At 55.2% G+C, this 22,759-nt stretch overlaps 2 protein-coding genes across 4 annotated transcripts; both read right to left on the reverse strand.

The window, feature by feature from the left end:
* Positions 1-787: 787 nt before the first annotated feature.
* Positions 788-9,627, reverse strand: KEAP1 (kelch like ECH associated protein 1). 2 transcript variants are annotated; one of them, XM_045491879.1, is made up of 6 exons: positions 9,148-9,627; positions 6,247-6,932; positions 3,431-4,116; positions 2,141-2,346; positions 1,688-1,864; positions 788-1,526 (listed from the first exon to the last, which is right to left on the reverse strand). In XM_045491879.1, exons 2-6 carry the CDS (start codon positions 6,883-6,885, stop codon positions 1,360-1,362), a joined length of 1,875 nt encoding a protein of 624 aa, XP_045347835.1. In that variant the 5' UTR covers positions 6,886-6,932; positions 9,148-9,627; the 3' UTR covers positions 788-1,359. The 2 variants fall into 2 exon arrangements, with proteins under 2 accessions (XP_045347835.1, XP_045347836.1); XM_045491880.1 differs by having other exon boundaries at positions 8,765-9,626.
* A 3,308-nt stretch (positions 9,628-12,935) lies between these two features.
* On the reverse strand, positions 12,936-18,647 carry S1PR5 (sphingosine-1-phosphate receptor 5). Of its 2 annotated transcripts, XR_006715694.1 has the most exons (3): positions 17,575-18,647; positions 14,503-16,028; positions 12,936-13,208 (listed from the first exon to the last, which is right to left on the reverse strand). XR_006715694.1 is itself a non-coding variant. In XM_045491886.1 (2 exons), exon 2 carries the CDS (start codon positions 16,008-16,010, stop codon positions 14,814-14,816), a length of 1,197 nt encoding a protein of 398 aa, XP_045347842.1. In that variant the 5' UTR covers positions 16,011-16,028; positions 17,575-18,647; the 3' UTR covers positions 13,883-14,813. The 2 variants fall into 2 exon arrangements, 1 of the variants encoding a protein (XP_045347842.1); XM_045491886.1 differs by lacking the exon at positions 12,936-13,208 and having other exon boundaries at positions 13,883-16,028.
* Positions 18,648-22,759: the final 4,112 nt, after the last annotated feature.

Below are 22,759 nucleotides of genomic sequence, written 5' to 3' on the forward strand. Positions count from 1 at the left end.
GACTCAGCTACTTGGGAGAGCCCATGAAATTCCTCATAGTTGAGGTCATATTTCTTTCCTCTGTGCTCCACTCTCCCAGCACAAAGAGAGTTAATCGGCTTAAGAGATCCAGGCCAGGGACGCCTGGGTGGCTCAGTTGGCTGAACGTCCAACTCTTGATCTCGGCTCAGGTCGTGATCCCAGAGTCGTGGGATCAAGCCCTTGGTTGGGCTCTGCACCAAGCGTGCAGCCCGCTTAAGATTCTGTCTCCCTCTTCCCTGCTTGCATGCTCTGAATTGAAAAAGAAATAAATAAAAGAGATTGAGAGAGAGAGAGAGAGAGAGAGATCCATCGATCGATCGATCCTGGCCATATAATGCCTTCACAGGAATTGTTCAGAAGAGACCAGGCTATATGGAGCCTAAGAACATTCCCAAGAACCCCTTTGTCTGTTTAATACCCAGGCGCCAAAACAAAAGGCTCAGTCTGTGTGACTGAAGCACATAAGAATGACTGGATAGATTTTCAGTGACTTGGAAGGCATGTTGGGATGGTTTGCCTTACAACAGAGCTCCAGGGAGCCCTAAGAGAGGTGTCAAGGAGCTGGGTCACTGTCTTCAAAGCAGCCAAAAGTGACAAAGTGAGCCCTGTGTGGCTTGTCTACGGGGAGAAAGATGCCCTACGTGTCAAGTTGATGGGCAGAGATAACGGGCTGGTTTCAAATTCAAAGTCGAAATCAAAGGCTTGGATACATCTCAGAAGACTTCTTTCTGTCCCCAGGTTCGAGACCTCCAGCTGAGAGCCCGGGTGGAAGACACTAGTTAGTTTGTTCTTTATTTTCATTGGAAAGTTATATGGTTACTTATCAACAAAATTGACTGTCCAGGGCAGAGATATCCAGTGGTTTCTATGTACAGGACCATCCCTGGGGTCCACACCTCCGCAGAGGCCTCACCCCTCGAGGCCTCAGTCAGCTCCTTCCCAGGCCTCCAGGAACCAATCACAAAGACACAAGGAACAAAAACGGGCCCGACCTCGGCACCTGCTTTCACCCCGAGGGGAGGTGGCGGCTGTGGGTATATGGGCCCCGGGCCTATTCTCAGGGAGTGGGTGCAGGGGCCTCTCTCCTGGGAGCCTGCCCTCATGCCTCCCCTGCCCAGAAAGGCTCTCTTGGACATTCCTGGGACTACTCTGACAGGCTCGTGGGTCCCACTCGGGCCTTCTTTTCTCTCTGCTTGTCACTTTAACACTGAGGCATCTCAGCCTCCCATCTTGGAGGATAAGCATTTGCTCTGGCGCCTTTTCTTTTGCCCCTGTGCTTGTACAAAAACAACAATACTCTCAATCGGACCGTTTTTTTGCCCAAGAAACAAAAGTGGCTCAACAGGTACAGTTCTGCTGGTCGATCTGCTTTCGGCAGGGTTCCATGGTGACGGCGACACCCACGCCGCTCCGGCCGGATGTCATGTGGGTCACCTCGCTCCAGGTGTCGGTGTCTGGGTCATAACACTCTACACTGTCCAGGAACGTGTGACCGTCGTAGCCTCCTGCAGGGACAGCAGAGGACACAATCACCCCCCTCTGAGGGCAGGGGAAAGAAAGAGGGGGAAGGACCCACAAGAAGCCTTCCTGCTGGGATCTGAGCCCACCCCCAAGAGACGGGGCTAATCAGTTTTCTCCACCCAGGTTTCCGCCCCCAGGGCCTCACCCAGAACGTAGATTCTTCCCTGGTGCACAGTGATCCCCAGGGCACTTCGCCGATGCTTCATGGGAGCTACAAAAGTCCACGTTTCTGTCTCCACATCATAGCGCTCCACGCTGTTGAGCTGGTCCTGACCATCGTAGCCCCCCGCAGCATAGATACAGTTGTGCAAGACACAGACTCCTAAACCGTACCATGCAGAGAGGGTGACTCCGGGGCCTGGCATTGGGGGCCTAGCCACCACCTTCTTGGGGGCGCCCTCCCCTCTCCCCTCTCCCGGGAGACCCTTTAGAAACAAAGCCGCAAGAGAAGAGCTTGGACTCGGTCAGAATCTAGCTCTTGTGTGTGTGCCACAGGGTTTAAGATCAAAACAGGAAGCCTTCCCCAGGCCTGGCCGAGTTTCATTCTCAGGAGTGGGAGGGTGTCCCTCCACCGTCCCCTCCCGCAGCCCCCACCCACCTGCCCCACTTCGGATGGTGTTCATGGGTGCGATCATCCGCCACTCGTTTCTCTCTGGGTAGTAACACTCGGCTGAGTTGAGGCGGTTTGTGCCATCGAAGCCCCCGACGGCATAGAGCAAACGGTTGAGGACAGCCACTCCCACCCCGATCCTTCGAGTCAGCATTGGGGCCACCAGGTGCCACTCGTCCCGCTCTGGCTCATACCTGCAAAGGAAGGACAGCGACAATGGCAGTCGTAGCTGACCTCGGGGAAACACGTACTGTGACCCGATATTCTGCCAGTTCTGCTGCTCGAGCTCTTTCATGCTTTTAGCTATTCTCTGAGGGAAACTGAGGCTCACAGCCATCATCTGTTCAAGGTCACGCGTACGTGTGTTGCACGCTGGTGGCCACACCCTGCCCCACGGCGAGGCCCCCGTGCTGTTATGTGTCATCCCACCCAAACCGCACCCAGCCTGTTGGGCAGGTGGTCCCCACTGCCATCTCCCGTCACCTCCGGGTGACAAGATGGAAGCACAGAGGGACGATATGGCATGTCCAGGGTCGCCGAGGACGTGGCGCTGGGGTTTGACCCAGCCTTCTAAGACACCAGAATCCTAACTCTAGCAACTAGGCTACCACGCAGGATGGTTTTTGTCCAAGTGTGGGGCTTACTTAAAATTCCCATTGCCCAGCCTCACTCCGAGCCCACCACCGATGCCAGGTCTCCAGCAGTGGGCTAGGGAGTTTGTTTTAACAACTGCTCCAGGTGAGAACTGTATCCTGGGTCACACTTCTGCAAGAGGAGAGGGCAGAGGACTGGCTGTGCAAAAGCAGAAAGACCAAAATACTCAGCTTCTAAACGCAGGGTCACCATGCAGTTGTGCAGGTTGTGCACTGTACAAGGGTACCATATCCCAGGGGCACCTTCCACACAGAACACCTCGTACATCTGTTTATTATGGCAATTTTGAGGCAGATGGCAGCGAGGTGTCATGGTTTAATAAAATTAGCATTTTACAGTAACTTCAAAATCATAGAACTCTTTCCAGACCTGCAGAAAAAGAGTTGTATTGTATGGGTTTGTGACAGCCCTGTGGGCGATTCCCAGGCCCAGACACATCATCCAAGGTCCCTGACCCTACATCTCCCAGGAATTTAGCTTCACCTGGAGGCGTCCACTCCCTGAAGGTAGGGCACAGAGAGACAGGCACTCGACAACAGGGGAAGTCTCCACATCCCAATGGGTTGGGACCCGGTAGCAATGGGACCCTCAGCGTCCACCCCCCCTCCGGGCCCTGCCACTCACCTCTCCACACTGTTGTGGTGGATGCAGCCATGGGAGCCACCCACGGCATAGATATGCCCGTCGATGACCCCAACCCCAATCCGATTGCGTGGCACGCTCATGGGGGCACAGGGGGACCACTGGTTGGTCATGGGGTTATAGCAGTCCAGGGCACTGGAGTCGGTGTTGCCGTCGGGCGAGTTGTTCCGGCCACCCACGGCATACAGCAGCCCGCCCACGACGCAGCCCGCCAGGCCGCTACGAGGCACCTGCAGGTCTGCCAGTCGGAGCCAAGTGCCATCGCTGGGGTTGTAGGCCTCCAGGTAGCTGAGCGACTGGCGGAAGTAGCCGCCGGCGGTGTAGATGAGCCGGCCCACTTTGGGCGCCCGACAGGGCATCACCTGCGTGGGCTTGTGCAAGGTCAGCTCCTGGAAGATCTTGACCAGGTAGTCCTTGCAGCGGGAGTCCGCCTGCAAGATCTCGCACTTCTGCAGCTGCATCTGCAGGAAGCGGGGTGTCAGCGAGTGGCATCGCACAGCCCTGAGCAGCGCCTGCACGTAGAACCGCCGCTGCTCGCAGTCGTACTTGACCCAGTTGATACAGGCGTGGAAGACCTCGGACTCGCAGCGCACGTTCAGGTCGTCTCGGCTGATGAGAGTCACCAGCTGGCAGTGGGACAGGTTGAAGAACTCCTCCTGCTTGGCCACCTGTAGAGGGCATTACCGTGGCAGGCTGACTCCCGCGTGCCGCTCCCCGGAGCCCGCCACGGCGGCGCGATCTTGGGGACACGTCTCTCAACCTGCCTCGGACAGTCGCAGTTGCCAGTTTGGTAAAACGGGGATTTGAACGGTATAAACTTCACAGGCCGCGAAGATTAAACGAGCTGGTGCCACACATGCCAGGCGTATCGGGCGGAGGCACTCAGATAAAGGGCAAAGAGACAATGTACCACATACCTTTTGTTTCATTTTGTGCTTGACCTACAAGGTTACCTGTTTGTTGTCTTTTTTAAACAACCTTACTTTTTCTTTGTTTTTCTTTTTAAGTTTATTTTTTTATTTTAAGAGAGACATGACAGTGCAAGTGGGGGAGGGGCAGAGAGGGAGAAGGAGACAGAGAATCCCGAGCAGGCTCAACACTGTCCGCGCAGAGCCCGACGCGGGGCTCGAACTCACGAAACCATGAGATCGTGACCTGAGCTGAAACCAAGAGTCAGCCGCTTAACCGACCGAGCCATCCAGGCACCTCCGACCTTACTTTTTCAAAAGGGTAGATTGGCTAAAAAGGAAAAAGTAGCAGCACTAGAATGTTCTAGAAAAGTGTAGGCTCTAAAGAAGAAGGCTGAGCTACAATATGGCCCACTATTTTCTAAGTAGGTGACTTGGGCAAATACCTGAAACGCTCCAGGCCTTGGTTTTCTTCCTCTGTAAAGAGGGTTTGTGTTAGCAGGTACCTCACAGCCGGGCGAGGTAGCCAACTATATAGTAGGGTAGACAGGGCCCCAGGCAAGTATTTCTTGTCAGGTACCAGTCTATAAAAGCAATTTCAGTCAGCCCACTTCAGCAGGCCACCAATGCTCTGGTAGGTACCCCAAGCCCATGCAATCCCTTTAAAGAAACATTATGCAAGCCTGTCGGAAAGCCCTGCTCACAGACCGCCTTTCTGGAAGCCATAGGCCCTAGGACCAGTGCCAGAGGTCCACAGGGCATCTGGTCAACCCCACATGTGTGGTAGAAGGGAGAACATCTGTCCCTTAAGGGGAGAAATGAAAACCAGGGCACCATCTACCCCGGCTGATCCTAGCCCCTGGAGGAGGGCTTTGAACATTTCCAGGAAGAAGGGGCGCCTGGGTGGCTCAGTTGGTTGAGCCTCCGACTTCAGCTCAGGTCATGACTCACGGTGTGGGAGTTCGAGCCCTGCATCAGGCTCTGTGCTGACGGCTCAGAGCCTGGAGCCTGCTTTGGATTCTGTGTCTCCCTCTCTCTCTGCCCCTCCCCTGCTCACACTCTGTCTCTCTCTCAAAATAAATAAATATTAAAAAATTTTAAAGAGAAAGAGAGAAAGAAAGAAAAAGAAAGAAACAAAAAAAGAAACAAAGAAAGGAAATTTTCAGGAAGGCACTCTAAACCACGGGACTCTCCAAGGCTTGGGACCTGGGGTACAGCCCTCTTGGGCCAGACCTAGGGGTGGTACTTCCTCTTAAGAGAGTTGAGAAAATCCAACGCTTTGAAGAATGGAAATCACTTAGAACCGGGGTTGGCCCAGCCAGGGCTCAACAAACACTTATGATTATCATCATCCCAAGGGCACAGCCACCAGTGGGTGCCACCCAAGAGTTTGGGCTCATCACTGTGATTTTATAAGGAATCTGTCATTTTATGCTCACAACTTCCTCCACTCAAAAACGAAAATGAAACCAAGAACAGTGTAAGGACGACACTACGTCGACCAAAGAAAACTCGTCTAAGGGTCACATCTGAGGTAGGCAGCATGTCACGGGTGTTCCATAAATATCTGCTGACGGCCTGAAGCATCGGGCCCTGCTCCACGCACCCCAGGGCTGAGCTGCTGTCATGTTCCCTGCATGGGAACGAGCTTCATGGGTCCATCTTCGTGGGTCACTGCCTTCCCTTGACCCCGGAGAAGTCAGTGACCCACAAAGATGGACCCATGAAGCGCTCACCTTCCTCGGCTGTTTCCCAGTCACCCCAGATGTGTAGACTAGGACCCCAGAGCCCCGTTTTTCTCCAGCTCCCTGCTCTGACCCTTGTCCATCTGTCGCTGGTCCTTCTGATACCGCCCCCAAGCCCTGCCTTACGTCTCCCCCCACCACTCACCTCTCCGAAGTGCATGTAGATGTACTCGCGGGCTCGCTGGTGCAGCTCAGCACAGCCGATCTGTTCGGCGAAGTTGGCAATGCCAATGGCGTTGCTGGGGTCCAGCTGCTGCACCAGGAAGTCGCTGCAGGCGCGGACGACACTGTCGATCTGGTACATGACGGCGCCGTTCATCACGTGGAGCACGCACTTCTCACCCATGGAGATGGAGGCCGTGTAGGCAAACTCAATTAGGCGCTCCATGACCTTGGGGTGGATGCCCTCAATGGACACCACCTCCATGCCCTGCTCCCGCAGCCCGTTGGTGAACATGGCCTTGAAGACAGGGCTAGATGAGGCCAGCACCACCTTGTGAGCCATGAACTGGGCGGCCGGCGCGTCCTCGTATTTGACCTGCAGTGTGACATCACACAGCTGCTGGCTGAGCCGCAGCTCGTTCATGATGCCAAAGGCCTGCTTGGTGTGGTCCTCTAGCGTGTAGCTGAAGGTGCGGTTGCCGTGCTGGGAGGGCGTCACCTCGGCTTTGCACTCGGTGGAGGCGTACATCACCGCGTCCCCTGCCCCCTCGGGGCGCTGTGACCTCAGGGGAAGGAATCGGGTGCGGGCCCCAGCCCCGCTAGGCCTCGGTTCCGGCTGCATGGGGTTCCAGGTGACAAGGGACAACACCACCGCGGGCACTCAGAGGCCTGGAGGAGGGAGAGCACAGGGCTGGGGCAGGGCCTGGGGTCGGGCCTCCTTTTATAAGATAAAGCGACTCCTAGAACAGTTTTCCTTCCCAGGCCCAGGTGAAGCAACGTCCGTTTGTGCTAACTGCCACATGGCCCCACCAGCCCAGGATTCCATCTTAAAAACACGGGTCAGATGATGTCCCTCCCTTGCTCAGAATCCCCCCACAACTCCCCACGGCACAAAGAGTAAAACCAAACTCTTCAATGGCCTCGTAAGCCCTACACAGTCAGCCTCCGTCCACCTCTCCCCTTGGCTCACTCTGTTCCAGCTTCCCTTCCCTTCCTAGATAGAGCATGTCTATTTTTTTTTATGTTTATTTATTTTTGAAAGAAAGAGAGAGAAAAAGCACGAGCGGTGGAGGGGCAGAGAGGGGGTGGACAGAGGATACGAAGCGGGCTCTGCGCTGACAGCAGAGAGCCTGACACGGGGCTGGAACCCATGGACAGTGAGATCATGACCTGAGCCAAAGTCAGTCAGATACAGCGTGTCTAGCTCCTTCTTTCATTCTCCTCACCAACATTTACTGAGTATCTACTGTGTGCCAGGCGCTGTTCTAAGCACTGGAAACACAGCAGTGAGAAAGGGGCATAAACTGTGCCCCCCTGGAGATGATGAGGGATGGGCCATAAATAAAATAAGCAAGAGTTGAGTATAAATTATGGTTATTAAAAAAAAAAAAAAAAAAAGACAACAGCACTGTGATAGTGTGACTTGGGGCAGTTACTTTAAATCACGTAGTCCAGGGCTCTGTTAGAGCTGAGACCAGAAGGACGTACACACCAAAGGGATGGATGTTCCAGGCACAGGGAAGGGCAAGGGCAAAGGCTCAGAGGCAGAATGAGAGAGACAATCTGGGGACTCAGAGGAGGGTAATGAGAGCTACTGACGACTAAAGGGAAGGTTTCCATGAAACCTGTGGAGTCTGGAGGGCCGGGCCATGAGCTGCCCTTTTGAAAGGTCCTTCAGGGAGAAGGCGGGGAAATCTGCAAGAGGCTCCCCAGGTTCTCCATTTATCTTTCCCGGGCTCCGCGCACAGTCATCTCCTTCCTGTTTTATTTCCACCGCAGCACTTGTCAGAAACCGAAATGAGCTCCGAGCTCCGAGGCTTGCTCTGACGGATGGCCCAAGCCCCGGGCCCTCAGCCCCGGCGCTTCAGAAGGCAGGGAGCCCTGCGTAGGTCACGATGGTGCCCACCCTCTCATGTGCCTCCCCCACGGCCTGCCCGGGGCCTGGCACTGCTCAGGGGTCAGTAAGCGAGTGGCTGGCTGACTGCCCGCTTCACTGTGCCTGCCAGAGCACCCTCCTCCACCGGGGCCCAGGGCGCCGCTTGACCGCCTCTCCCCGGCTGAGGCCCCTGCCCTGCCTCCTGGTCTTTGGCCAGTCGGTCAACGGTGCCCCTTGGACACTGGACACTTCCCCCCACGAAGCAGATAAGTGGGGGACTGCGCATGCCCTGCCTGAGCCGCCACCGAGGCCTGGAGAAGGGAGGAAGTGACCCCCGCCGCAGCCTTTCGACTGCCAACCCCAGGGCGCAGACCAAGCTCCCCAACGCGCCGCGCTCCCCGGCACCCGGTCCGAGGGGCACTCCCTGGGCCTCTCGCCCGGCTTGCGTAGCTCCCGGGCCGCCCCTCGAGTCGCGCCGTCCAACAAAAGGCCAGGACTCGAGCCGCGCCCTCCGCGGGGCCGCGGGAACCCCAAGGCGACCGGGCCCGCGGCGCCCTGTTCCCCGACCCCCGGGGCCCTCCCGGCCCGCGGCGCCCGCAGCCCGGGCGCAGGCCGCCTCACTCACCCCGCCATGGCCGCGCTCGAGCTCCGCCTCCGTCGCCCAGGCCCGGGCGCCTCCATCGCTGCGCGCCGGGGGGAGGCGCGGAGCGCGCGCAGGTCACCATGACTAAGCAGAGCCGGGCGCCGGCCGTGTCAGAATAAAAGTCCCCGCGGCCCCGGGGCCTCGGGCGGCGGGGACGGCGGAGGGGCCGTTCTCCCCGCCCCCGCTCCCGCGGGCGTTGGCGGAGCAGCGCAGCCCCAGCGCGGCGACCACTACGCCCGTCACTACGGCGCGGCGCACCCGGCCGCGTGGTCGGAGCCGCCGTGAATCGGCCCCGGGTTCGAGGCCCGGAGCGCCCCTGCCTGCACCGGAGATCGGTGGACAGCCCTCCCGGCCGGCGCGCTCACCTCGGCCCCCGCGTAGCCTCGTAGCTCTCGCCGCGAGGTGGGGATGCCCGGGGCGCCGCGGCGGCTCCGGGCACAGTGGTGCCACCCGCGCGTAGAGCTTCCGGGAAACCCGAGGGTCCGGGGCCCGGCCGGGGCGACTCCCGCCTAACTTTCGCTGTGGGGGGCCTGAGGGCGCCTCCGCTGTCGGGGGACCTTGGCTCCGGGGCCGCAAGGCCAGCGGGGTCTTGGACGTCGGGTGGGGGGCGGCCTCGGGAAGGCCTGGAAGGAGGCGGGGAGAGGGCGGGGAGGGCGCGGCGGGGAAGGACCCGAGATTCCCCGCCCTTCCCGCAGGTGCCCCGCGCCCCTGAGCGAGGAGCGGGCGAAGGCGAGGGTACACGGCCGGGCGGGCGCGGTCCGTCCCCGCTTCGCACTGTCCCTTCCATCCGTCCGATTTCGTCGTCTCAGCGGCGCGGGGCTGCTCTCCCCGACCCGCTCTGCTCTCGCGAGCCCCACACAGCCCAGGCCTCACGGTCCAGCGGCCGCAGGATCCTGCTAGAATTATTTACCTAATTGGCTTTTCCTTGCCTCTATTTTTTAGTCACCTCCAATCTAGAGGCGCGTGAAGCTCGCCTGCGGGGGTTTGAAGCCCGGCCCCGCCACTCTACCTCTGTAGGGATACTTCCATAACTCAACTTCTCCACTCTTTCAGTTTCCTCTGTAAAATGGTTACTAATACTAGCAGCCACGTGAGGACCGAATGCGAATGCTGGTGCCCAATAGATATGAACAATTGTTATTTTTCATGGTAACGGATGCTGATTCATCATTTTTGCTGATTATGATATAAAGTTAATTTTTAAATGTATTTTATTTATTTATTTATTTATTTATTTATTTATTTGCACGTGCGCACAGGGGAGGGACAGAGGGGGAGAGAGAATCTTAAGCAGGCTTCGCTCCCAAGAGGGAGCCTGGGGAGAGGGGGCAACCAAAATCAAAAGACAGAGGCTTTTACTGACTGAGCCCTAGGCACCCCTAAATGTACTTATTTTTTAAAGAATCCATCTTGGGGCGCCTGGGTGGCTCAGTCGGTTAAGCATCCAACTGCGGTTCAGGTCATGAGCTAATGGTTCATGGTTCCTGAGTTCTGGCCCCATATTGGGCTCAGCCCTGATGGTGCAGAGCCTGCTTGGGATTCTCTCTCTCTATGCCCCTCCCCTGCTCTCGCTCTCTCTCAAAAATAAATAAACTTTAAGAGAGTCCATCTTAGCCAAACTATGGAAGGAGCCTAAGTGTCTATCCATAGATGAATGGATAAAGATGTGATATATATATACCTACACACACACACACACACCTATACACACACGCACACACACACACACACACACACACACACACACACAATGGGATATTACTCACCATAGATAAAGAATAAAATCTTGCCATTTGCAGCAACATGCATGGATCTAGAAAGTATTATGCGAAGCGAAACAAGCCAGTCAGAGAAAGACAAATACCATATGATTTCACTCGTGTGGAATTTAAGAAACAAAACAAACAAAGCAAAAGAGACAACCCAAAAAACAGACTCTAAACTATAGAGCACAGTGTTGGTTACCAGAGGGGAGTAGGGTGGGGGGGATGGGTGAAATAGGTGAAGGGGATTAAGGAGTGCACTTATCCTGATGAGCACTGAGTAACGTATAGAATTGTTCAATCACTATATTGGACACCTGAAACGAATATAATACTCTCTTTCTCCTCTCTCTCTGCTCCTCCCCCATTTGTGCTCTCTCAAAGTAAATAAACTTACTGGAGGGGTTGTGGGAGGGAGGATGAGCTAAATGGGTCAGGGGCACTAAGGAATGTACTCCTGAAATCATTGTTGCACTATATGCTAACTAACTTGGATGTAAATTTCAAAATAAAATAAAATCTATATATATAAACTTAAAAAAAAAAGAAAACAGAACGATTAAAAAAAACCGAGGTAAACATTCAGCAAATATCTTAATCCTTTTCACTGGCTGCATAGTATCTCACAGTGAGGATGTGCCACAATTTATTACACCAGGATCCTGTAGAGGGCCACGTGGGTTGAGTTCAATCCTTTGCCTTCGTACACAGTACTGCAATACACATCCGTGTTCATGCATCCTCCTGCACGTGTGCAAGTGTACCTTGGATAAAGCTCTCCAAGTGGCACCACTGGCTCACAGCGTCCATAGATTTGATTTTCAGATAGGAGAGATTGCCTTCCGCCACGTTCTAGAGGTTTCCCGTAACCTGGGCCATTCCGTTTATTCGCTGACTATGCTATAGCGCCCCTTCTGGAGCGGTCCAGAACTGCAGCTTCACTCAACAGCACCCCCTTGCACCCCAGCACCGTCCTCTGGCTTGGATTTAATCCTAGACAGCAGGGATGTTGACTCTTGAAAATTCACTCCCAAGGCTGGCGGAATCTTTTCTTAGACCAACATCTTTTTAGCCTGGCATTTCTTTCCATTATTCACCTAGTTTTCATTGAGATGGACTCTTTTTTTCCTTGTATAAAAGACTTTATATAGAGTATCTTAGGAAGCAAACTTCCCGAGTAGAGTTGAAATTTGAATCAGTTTGTCATCTAGCTTTTCAGGAATGCATGTATATCACATATGGTAAGAATTATTCCTATGAGATACTCGTTTAAAAAAATTGGGGGGGCAATCTTCAGATTCTGTGTCTCCCTCTCTCTCTGCCCCTCCCCTGCTCGTGTTCTCTCTCTCTCTCTCTCTCAAAAATAAATACATTGTTGCACTATATGCTAACTAATTTGGCTGTAAATTTAAAAAACTAAAATTAAAAATAAATAAATAAACATTTACATTTGTTTTAATTTTTTTATTTTTATGAAGCCATTTTTTTTGAAAGCCGGAAGTAATGTATCTTTGATTATGTCTTTTCAAAGATATACAGTATTTCTTTTTTTAAGATTATTTTTAGAACTGAATGTGTTAAATTTTATTTAGTTAGTTACTACTTATTTTGAGAGAGAGAGAGAGAGAGAGAGAGAGAGCAAGCCAGAGAAGGGCAGAGAGAAATCCCAAGCAGGCTCCACGCTGCCAGGGCAGAGCCTGATGCAGGGCTTGAACCCACAAACTGCAAGATCATAACCTGAGCCAAAACTAGGAGTCAGACGCTTAACCCACTGAGCCACCCAGGTGCCCTTACCTTGATTATTTAAAAATGTTTAAATAAGGGACGCCTGGGTGGCTCAGCTGGTTGAGCATCCAACTCTTGATCTGGCTCAGGTCTTGATCTCAAGGATTGTGAGTTCAAGCTCCCAGCTGGGCTCTGCACCAGTGCAGAGTCTGCTTGGGGTTCTCTCCCTCTTTCTCTGTGTCCCCCCCCAAATAAATAAATTAAATTTTTTTCATGTTTAGATTAAAAAAGTGCTATGGATTGAATTGTGTTACCCCCCTCCTGACAAAAAAGATATCATATGTTAAATCCCTAATCCCCAGTCTGATGGTATTTAGAGATGGGGCTTTGAGGAGGATGAGGTCATTAGAGGTGGGGCCCCGTGATGGGATTAGGGCCCTAATGAGAAGAGACACACACGAGAGAGCTTTTCTTGATTTCTCTATACCATGAGGATACAGCAGCAGGAAGGGAGTTAACTGTTACCAGGTCATGCCGGTACCCTCATCTTGGACTTCCAGCCTCCGGAACTGTGAGAAATAAACTTCTGTTGTTTAAACTGCCCAGATAAACGTGTTTGTCATGGCAGCCTGAGCCGACGAAAACAGCAAGACGGCACAAAATCTGTGGGTAGGCGACAGTTCCCCCCAAGATCTACTATTAAGTGAACCAAGCAAGGTGCAAAGCAATGCTAGAGTTGTACAAAGAGAGAAAAGTGTTTACTTGTCAGCTCATTTATCTGCAGAACAGCTCTGGAACTTTCCGAGGAATCCCTGTGATGATCACGTCCGAAAAGGGGAACTGGTGCTTTTCAAATTTTGTAAAATTGGAACGAGCGGATAAGTCCCCTACCATCACACTATCAAACAACCCAACGAAGGAGCGAGCTTCAGGTTCCCCTGGAAGATAAAGGAGTCTGGGGTTAGGGGTGCCAGGCCGGGGCGGCGGGAGTAGGGGGGGAGGGGGAGGATTAGGTCCAGTCCTGGGAGTGTCCAGCCTTGAGTGTGTTTGTGTTCCAGGAAACAGGTTGATTTCCGGTGCGTGTGGCCTTCAGGGACGCCCTGAGCGAAGTCAGCGGGACACTCAGGCCTCCAGGCTGGGTCAGTGGCCCCCAAAAGACACCGCTGTCTTTGTGGCTGCCTGCAGTTGTAGGGTCTCCTGGAGCCCGAAGCCCCCTGCCCCTCCCCTGGGTCAGCAATGTGGCACTAGGGTCGGGAATGCATCTAGGGACATCCTGTGGCCACAGCCAGCATGCCTGGAGCTTCTTATGGGCACAAAGAGGGCTCCCCCCCCCCCCAGACATGAATGCAGACCACCGAGGCAGGGAGCGTCTGGCTTTGCCACACCCCTCCACCAGAACCAGACATCAGGCCTGCGCTTCTTAGGGCCCCGGGGCCTGACAGTCTGGGTCAGTATTATCCTAGCCCAGACACCAGGCAAGGTACTCACTGTTTGGAATTTCCTCATCTGTCAAATCAGGGTGAGGAAACCCACTTTGCAAGGTTGCAGTAAGGGTGAGAGGGGCGTCCTGGGCCTACCACTGTGGGGATGACTAGCCAGACGCAATAAGCTGTAACTGTTCTCCTTATTTTATTACATTTTCATTTTTTTACGAAGGATCTGACACCACGCTCAGAGAAATCCTGTTTCCGAGAGGAATTGGCTGAGTCTCCCACAGTCAAATTTTAGGTCTGCCCTGTCTTTGGTATTCTCTCCTCCAAACCGGGGAGGGAAACTGTCCTTGATTTTTTTCTTTCTCTCACACTCCATTTCTCGGGAATCCTGTCTGCTGTCTCCAAGATCTATTCAGAATCCACATGGTCCCGAGTCCCCATCGCTGCTCCCCTGGACCAGTGCGGGCACCTTCACCTTGTTCTAGCTTCTACCTTCACCCTTACAGAGATCTGTGAACAGCTGAAGCACATCAAGTCCGCCCTCTGCCTCTCACCTCACTCAGAGCAAAACCAAAGTCCTCCAGGGGACCCACCGGGCTCTGCACTGTGGGTCCCATCATCTCCCTGCCTTTGTTTCTCCCACCATCCACCCCCTCCAGCGCTGCTCCAGCCGTGAGGGGATCTTTGCTTTTCATAGAACGCGCAGGCATGTTCCAGCCTCAGGGCCTTTGCACTGCTGTTCCTCACCCTGAAATGCTCTTCTTTCAAGTGCCCCCAGGGCAATGACCTCTCAGCTTACATCATATGTCACCGCTCCAGCAGAGAAGCATCCCCTGACCACCATCGCATCACGGTATTGCAGCTGGAATTATCTCCATGATTTCCCCACTCCGATATTGCCCGTGCCCCCCATCAGAATGTCAATTCCACAAGGGCCGCGATTCTTGTCTGTTTTGTTTGTTCACTGCTGTGGGGTTTAGCATCAATAAAATACATTTCCCTTCATCTCTTCTGTCTCCACCACCTTCGGCTGCTTTTCCTACAAATTCCTTTAAGAAGAAAAGTCTGCAAAAACAGGTCTTCGGGAGGGCAATGGCGGGCCAAAGGGCGTCAGTCTGCGGCAGGTGCCGGTACCAGGGTCCGGGCGGCTGTGGGCGCACCCGGGCCGCCAGTGGAGCCGCTAGTGTCCGGCCCGTCCCGTCGGGGTGAGGAGCGCTCGGAGCGGCTGGAGCTGCCGTCCAAGCCAGGGGGCAGCGAGCGGCTCAAGCGTCCCGAAGCCCCAGCAGCGCTCTCGGACCCCTGGGAGGCGCCGTGCCCTCCGCTGCAGGGGCAGCGGCCGCGGCGGCCGAGACACAGGAGAGCGTTGCGCAGGTCGCGGTTGGTGAGCGTGTAAATGATCGGGTTCAGAAGCGAGTTGGCCATGGCCAGACCCAGGAAGGGGTCGGCCTGCAGGAGCACGGGGCAGGCGCGCGCGGGGCACGCCACGTCGAGTAAGAGCAGCAGGAAGAGAGGGCCCCAACACACCACGAAGGCCAGGAGCACCACGCTGAGCGTGCGCAGCAGGGCCAGCGAGCGCGGCGTGTGGCGTGCCCGAGCGGAGGCGCCCCCCGCGGCCCGGGGGCGCTCCCGCAGGCGGCGCGCGTTGGCACGCACCTGGCAGTAGATGCGCGCGTAGAGCGCACAGATGGCGGCCAGGATGCCGAGGAAGGCGAGCACACAGAAAAGCACGTAGGCCTTGGCGTAGAGCGGCAGGACGGTGGAGCAGGCGTCCAGGCGGCCCAGGCAGTTCCAGCCGAGCCAGGGCAGTAGTCCGAGAAGCACCGACACGCCCCAGGCGGCGGCCACCAGCGCCAGCGTGCGTCCCCAACGCGAGGCGGGTGCGGGTCCTCGGCGGGCCATGGTGAGGCGGCGCTCGAGCGCGATGGCCAGGAGGCTCAGCACGGACGCGGCGAGCGCCACGAAGACGCCCCCTTCACGCGCGAACCAGAGCGTGGGCGACAGGCGCAGCGTGAGAGGCCCCGACAGCAGGATGTTGGCGGCATAGACCGCGCCCGCCAGCAGGTCGGACAGCGTAAGGCTGCCCAGGAGCAGGAACATGGGCGCATGGAAGCGCGAGTGGCGCCCAAGCACGATCAGCACCGCCAAGTTCTCCAGCACGATGAACGCGCACACGGCCAGGAACACGACAGCGTCCGCACGCAGCCCGGCGCCGGGCTGGTAGCGTGCTCCGCGAAGCTTGCCTGTGTAGTTGTAATGCAAGACGATGACCTCGCTCACCGGTGCCGGCCGCAGCAGCCCGGGCTCCATGGGCCGCCCGCCCCAAGGCTGCGGAGAGGTAAGGTGGTGTGTCAGGTGAGGAGGCTGGCAGGGTGGGGCGGGTTTCACAGCTCTGGGAAAGGGGCCTTAACCCCCTACCCACCACTGCACACCTCCGCTGGGGCCCAAAGGGAGTTCGGGATGAAAAGGAGGTGGCCATGGAGACAGACCGACGCAAAGACACGCAAGGAATATCACGAGGGGACACGGTGACACAGAGTCCCACAGGAAAGGGACACGAAAAATCCCATAATCTGGGCTGTCCAGGGGCAGATTCAATCATAAGCAGACAGGAACGCACACAAATACAGTGACACGCTGACAAAGACATGTATACGCAGTCACAAAGTAGGGGAACCGTGCACGGTCACACCCCATCAGGGAAATGAGAAAATATATTCACACATGAACAGAGCCACATGGGCACATACAGAGACCCAAATTCAGCCACACTCACACAGGTTCTCACGCCCACTCGTGTAGGCCACAATTTCACAACCTCCACCCAGGCCCAGCCCGGAGCCCACAGCTCTACAATCTGCCAGCCTCAGCTGCACCCAGTGCCTTTCCCTGCTGAACCCCCGGCTTCCTATTTTGCAAAGACAGAGCCTGAGGGCAGCAGACAGGATCCAGATCTCACAGACAGGCTTTTGCAGAGGGGTGCACGTGTCATTGGGGTATAATAATACTTCCCAGGGGCGCCTGGGTGGCTCAGTTGGTTAAGGGTGGCACTCTCGACCTAGGCTCAGGTCATGATCTCACGGTTGGGGACTTCCAGCCCCATGTGGGGCTCTGTGCTGACAGTAAGGAGCCTGGAGCCTGCTTCGGATTCAGTGTCTCCCTCTCTCTCTGCCCCACCCCACTTCAAAATAAATAAATAAACTTAAAAAAAAAATACTAATACTTCCCATTTCACCCTTTAATCCCCCGGACAGCTCTCCCCTTAGTCCCAATTTACAGACAGGAAACTGGCTCAAAAGAAGTACCCCGCATAGAAGGAGACACAAAAGTTCTCACGCAGCTGCGCAAATACAGCTACTCAGAAACGGTCACACAGTCGTGTGAATCCCACTTAATAGATGAGAAAACCGAGGCCTGGGAAGGGAATCCGACTTATTAGGACGTGGCAGGAACAAATGCATCCCAGACGGCCTCAGCTGCACTCAAGGAACAAGCACAAATACAAATCCACAGAGAGTCAGGGACTCAGCCACGCTGAAGGCGGGGGGAGGCATCGAATACAGGCAGACACGGGTTACACTCGCTCTGATGGGGACATCTCCCGCCTCGCCTCGGCTTGCCTGGCAGCAGGACTGAAGTAGCGAAACTTGCAGTGGCATGGCCCGGAGAGGGCGAGGCCAGGGGATTCCAGGCGTCCCCACCCCCATCCCCGGCCCCGCATCCAGCCCGGGAGTCGCCGGCTTCCCCCTGGCCCCCGCCCCAGGCCTCCGGGGAAACCGGAGACAAGGAGACCGGGGTAGTGGTCAGGGTAACCCCCTGCGGGCGGGCCAGGCTGAGTCCCCGCGCGCATGGAGACCCAGTGCTGTATACTCACCCCTGCGCCCTGGTCGTGCGCCCCCCGCAGTCGCGCTGCCAGGAGCAGAGTGAGGGGACGCTGCTAATGGGGGGGGGGGGGCGGGGAGCGGGGCTGGAGCTGAGGGGGCGGGCCCGCAACGCGGACCGCTGGCCGTCGCAGGCGGTTGCCCCCTCCCCTTGGCGCCCGGGCACCCAGCCCGTGGCTGCCAGCCTGTGCCACCCGCCGCGGCACCGGAGCGCGCCCCGGCGGCGACTGGCACCGGCGAGCCCTTGGCTGCCCCCTCCGGACCTGAACTTCTTTCCCAGGGACGCTCCGTCGCGGTGGGAGGACCCGGAATCGCGGGAAGGGGAGGTTCTCTGCAGGGGCGGTCGCAGCCTGCGCCTCTTCCCGCCCCACACCAGAGGGGTCCTGTCTGTCCTCTGGGGACTGGACACTGGCCCCTCCCTGTTTCCCGCCTACCTTCCAGCTGAGCCTCCGGGCTGCACCCCAAGAACGCCCCATCGTTGAGGGACCCTGGCAGCGCAGGTTAGGGGGGGGTCTTCAGCAAGAGCAGCGGTGGCCTCAGTCCCCTTTCCCCAGCAGATAGGGACTCGGGGCGCAGACCCCTCTCCATTTCTCCTATCCCACACCTGGCTTACAGCGAGTTCGGGAGGAGAAGGTGAAGGCAGGATTCTGCTGGGAACCTCCCTCTCTCCAAATGAGAAAGGTCTGGCTCCTAAGCCCTCCTGCCACCCCCCCCCCCCTTATTGCTTCCAACACTGTGATTTACTCATTTAACGTGTTTCTGGGCTGTGTCCCCATCAGACTGTCAGTCCCCATGGAGGCAGGGATTTGCATCTGTCGTGAGCACTGCTGGGACACAGCCCAGGCCCTATAAATTAACCGAGGAGTGAGTGAATGAATGAATGTTTCCCTCGCTTTCTGTGTGTGTATCTCTTTCATTGGGTCTCCCAGGGTGGGTCTCTTTCAGTCGTTGGCTGTGTCTTTGTGTCACTCTCCCACGCCTCTCCCAGGCCTCCAGCGGGCCAGTCTCAGCTGGCCCCACGCCCCCTCTCCCAGTTCCCAGGAGCTTCCTGGCCAGGCCCAGCTCCCGCACCCTCAGACCAGAGGCTACAGGCAGGAAAGGGGCTGGGCCGCGGACCTTCTCCAGGATGGTTGGTGCCCTTTGACTTGGCCTCTGCTCGGGCTCTGCCAGCAGCGGGTGGGGTGAGGGCGTCCCAGGGGCGCTGAATCAGAGGCTGGGGGTAAAGGATCTCGAGGGGCACCCAGGCCTGGTTGCGTCTCCAGGTAGCTCCTTGGGAATCCTGGTGGCTTCTGCCGGCCGTGTTCCTTGGGGAGGCAGAACAGTTCCTTCTAGCTCCAACCAAAGATGCCAGAGACACATGCGAGGTAGTGCAGTCAGTGGGGCCAGAGGAAACGGATGGGTAATGCTTTAGTGTTGGTGCCCCACAGCCTTGCCCTCCAAGCCCTGAAGATTCCCCAAAAGCTGTGGGGCCACACAGGCCTGGATACATGAATGACCCTTTTCTGTAAAGGGGAAGCCACATCCCCTGTGGGAAGGTGGCCTCTTCACACCCCCAGGCGTCAATCTCACCTCCTTGGGGCTCGAAGCTGTGAAGGGAGGCTCTTCCGGCCTCCCTCCAGGGCCTCCAACCCTCCCTGCCTCCTGCCACCTCCTGTGCCTCTTTTCTATAGACTGGGACCCTGACTTCTCCAGAAGATGTCAGGAGACTGGACGCCTCTGTGCGTCCACCTCGACCCGCCATTCCACACCTGTGGTACAGTTCTTAACACTCAGATCAGGTCCCTCTCCTGCTCTAAATTCTCCCATGGCTCCCTAGGTCACTCAGAGGAAACGCCAGTCCTCACCACGGTCCACGTGGCCCTGCTTGGTGTCTCCTCCTTACTTACTCCCTGCCTTACTGCCCTCCAGCCCCACTGGCCTCCTCCCAATTCTTCACACAATTTAGGACCTTTGTACTTGGGGATAGGTCTCCCTGGAACACCCTTCTTCCAACCCTTCCCAGTTGGTCACCTCCTCAGAGAGGCCTCCATTAATCTGTCCCTCTCCTCCCCAAGCTTGCACAGCATTTGGCACCATCTGAAATTACCTTGATTATTTATTCATGTGGCCTATCATTCCCAGATCCAGGAAGGCAGACTCTTGTCTGTTCCTCTGCCCAGAGGTCATATAAAGATCAAGGGTTCAGAGTCTGTTGCCAGGCTCAGTGATTTTGTAGTCTAGGACTATGGGCAAAGGATATCCTCTCTGAGCCTCAGTGGCCTCATCTGTAAAATGGAGTCAATAACAGTATCCACTCTAAGGGATATTGTTGAGGATGAAAAGTATGATTTAGAACAAGGATATACAGGGAAAGTGCAATAAATGTTGGGGATTATTGGTCACCACTGTATCCCCAAGGAGGAATTAGGGGACTACGTTCAGATCCCATGGACCTCAGGCACCACCACCCCCAGCCCATTCCCACTGGGGAAGGGCGCCCACCCTTCCCTCCCCCACTGCTGCCAAAGCTGGTTTCTTCCCAGGGGAAGGGCATCCCTGGCCTCCCAGCTCCTGCCACAGCCCGCCCACCTGATGCATGCCTGGGCGGGCTCACCCACCAAGCAGGTTCTGCCACCAGAGCCCTCGCACACGGGGGCCACCCCACCCTGGTCTGCACCCACTCTCAAAGCAGAGTCAGTGCCTGGGACGGGACAAAATGCCTAATATGGTCCCTCCTTCTTCTTCTTTTTTTAAATGTTTATTTTTGAGAGAGGGTACATGCACAAGCCGGAGAGAGGCAGAGAGAGAGGGAGATAGAGAATCCGAAGCCAGCATCTGAGCTGTCAGCGCAGAGCCCGATGTGGGGCTCGAACTCACGAACCGTGAGATCATGACCTGAGGCGAAGCCGGACACACTCAACCGACGAAGCCACCCAGGCGCCCCTAACAGTCCCTTCTGACCCCCACCCACCTAGAGAATAGGAGGACCACAGCAGGGTTCTCTTTCTGCCCTCTCCACCCCCTTCAGACCAATCCTGAGGCGTGAATGTGGCTGCAGGTGGTGCAAACTGACAGCTTTCCTGTGGCTGGAGACCAGAGCAGTCATGGTTTGGGGGGATCTCAAAATGGAGGCTCGAGGACCACCTCTGTCCCACAACCACACTCTCGTTTTGCTTAGCGGAGAGGCTTCCCAAACAACTGTCTAAACAGTTTGCGCCTTCGTTGGCAAATTTGTTGGTCACAGGGGTCCAGGTTAACAATTCCAGAACTGTTTATGTGCTAGGGTTGAACATATAAGTTCATATTGTAGATATGGACAGCCAGGTTTCATGCTGCTGCAGAAGGAAGTTACAAATGAGCAATGTGGCTCAGTTCATGGAGCGTAAGACTCTTGATTGCAGGGTTGTGGGTTTGAGCCCCACCTTGGGTGTAGCGATTACTTGAAAATAAAAATCTAAAAAACAAAAACAAAAACAACAAAAAAAAAAAACAAGCAATGTGGTGCTGGGCTGAGGTTAGGTTAACAGTATGACATGTTTATTTTAATAGATAGATATAAAAATAAATATCAATGTGTGTATCCATGGGTTAGTTCACATATTTCCTAGATCTGTCTGCTGAAGGTTCAGAAGCATTGACATTCTAGAAAAAGCACGAGTACACTCAGCACCCAGGTCTTGATTTCTTATAAAAGAAATTTATTGGGGTGCCTGGGTGGCTCAGTCTGACTCTTGATTTCAGCTCAGGTCATGATCTCACGGTTTGTGGGTTTGAGCCCTACCCAGGTGCCCCTTAAGGCTTTTTTTTTTTTTCTTTTAATGTTTATTTATTTTTGAGAGAGAGAGCGTGAGCAGGAGGGGAGCAGACAGAGGGAGACAGAGAATCCCAAGCAGGTTCCATGCTGTCGGCCCAATATGGAGCTTGAACTTGGGAAAGGTGAGATCGTGACCTGAGCTGAAGTTGGACGCTCAATCAACTGAGCCGCCCAGGCGCCCCTGCATTCGTGTAGTTCTTATTAAAGGTTCTAAAAGGTTCCCAAAAGAGACTTTCAATTGGTGGGGAAAGGGAGGAGAAGGGAGCTTGGTGGTGGGGCCTCACCTTGTGCCAAGATGGTGGGCAGGACTTGGGCAGAGCCACACGTCTCTCTCCTCACCTGCTCACCCCAGGCCTGGCGAACTGCCCAGGGGAAAAGCTGACCTCATCCTCTTTTGGCATGTGGCCCCAGCTACAGCTTGGGTTAAATTCAGGCCAAGGACTTCTAAAGTGGTTAATGAGGGTTGGGATCCAAGTCCCCAGGAGACAGAGGAGGCAGGCCCTGATCTTTCCCCTCCAGGCAGTCCCCCTAGGTGCCCTAACTCCTTGCAACTCTCACTTCCCAAGCCCTAGGCTTGGAAACTGGGAGTCAGCACCTCCTCTTTCTTGCCCCCTCACACTTAGACATTCATTTTACAGGCTAGGCAGGAGGGAAGGGGGAAAGAACAGCTGGGCAGAGGGAGTCAATCAGCACATGCAAAGGCCTGGGGGCTGCAAAGAGTGTGGTGGGTGAAAGAAACTAGAATCAGTCAGTTGGTTAGGAGCTTGGCTTAGGGGGAGGAAAGTACAGGGAAGGTGGGGGTGGATTGGGGGTGAGAGAAGGGTCAGGTCTGGTGGCCTGAAATGCCAAGCCTCTGCTATCTGACCACCACCTCACTATATAACTTGCCAAACCTCTCTCTGATCTGTTTCTGCATCTGTAAAATGGAGCCTTTCTCACCGTGATCTTGTGAATACGAATGCAGTCATTGGTGCAAAGTGTTAACACCTCACCTGACAGAGCAAACCACTCTGTAAATGTCAAATATTATGTTTTAACGGCTTTATTGAGATGCTAATTTGCATGCCGTACAATTCACCCATTTAAAGTGTATATTTCTCTGCTTCGCCGTGTATCATAGAGTGTATAAGTACAACCACAACCAATTTTATTTTATTTTTAATTTATTTTTTAAAGTTTATTTCTTTTTTTTTTTAACGTTTATTTATTTATTTTTTTGAGACAGAGAGAGACAGAGCATGAAGGGGGGAGGGTCAGAGAGAGAGGGAGACACAGAATCCAAAACAGGCTCCAGGCTCTGAGCTGTCGGCACAGACCCTGACGCGGGGCTCGAACTCACAGACCGTGAGATCATGACCCGAGCCGAAGTCGGACGCTCAACCGAC

The sequence above is a fragment of the Leopardus geoffroyi genome, chromosome A2 (genome assembly GCF_018350155.1).
Source record: "Leopardus geoffroyi isolate Oge1 chromosome A2, O.geoffroyi_Oge1_pat1.0, whole genome shotgun sequence".
Taxonomy (NCBI): Eukaryota; Metazoa; Chordata; class Mammalia; order Carnivora; family Felidae; genus Leopardus; species Leopardus geoffroyi.

What these genes read in the sequence shown, in the direction of transcription:
- KEAP1 (XM_045491879.1), bottom strand. Translation starts at nt 6,885, where the DNA reads ATGCAGCCGGAACCGAGGCCTAGCGGGGCTGGGGCCCGCACCCGATTC. An exon ending in TCTACATGCACTTCGGAGAG is followed by an intron (nt 4,117 to 6,246) that starts GTGAGTGGTGGG and finishes TGCCCTCTACAG; the next exon opens with GTGGCCAAGCAGGAGGAGTT. An exon ending in CACCACAACAGTGTGGAGAG is followed by an intron (nt 2,347 to 3,430) that starts GTGAGTGGCAGG and finishes CTTCCTTTGCAG; the next exon opens with GTATGAGCCAGAGCGGGACG.
- S1PR5 (XM_045491886.1), bottom strand. Translation starts at nt 16,010, where the DNA reads ATGGAGCCCGGGCTGCTGCGGCCGGCACCGGTGAGCGAGGTCATCGTC.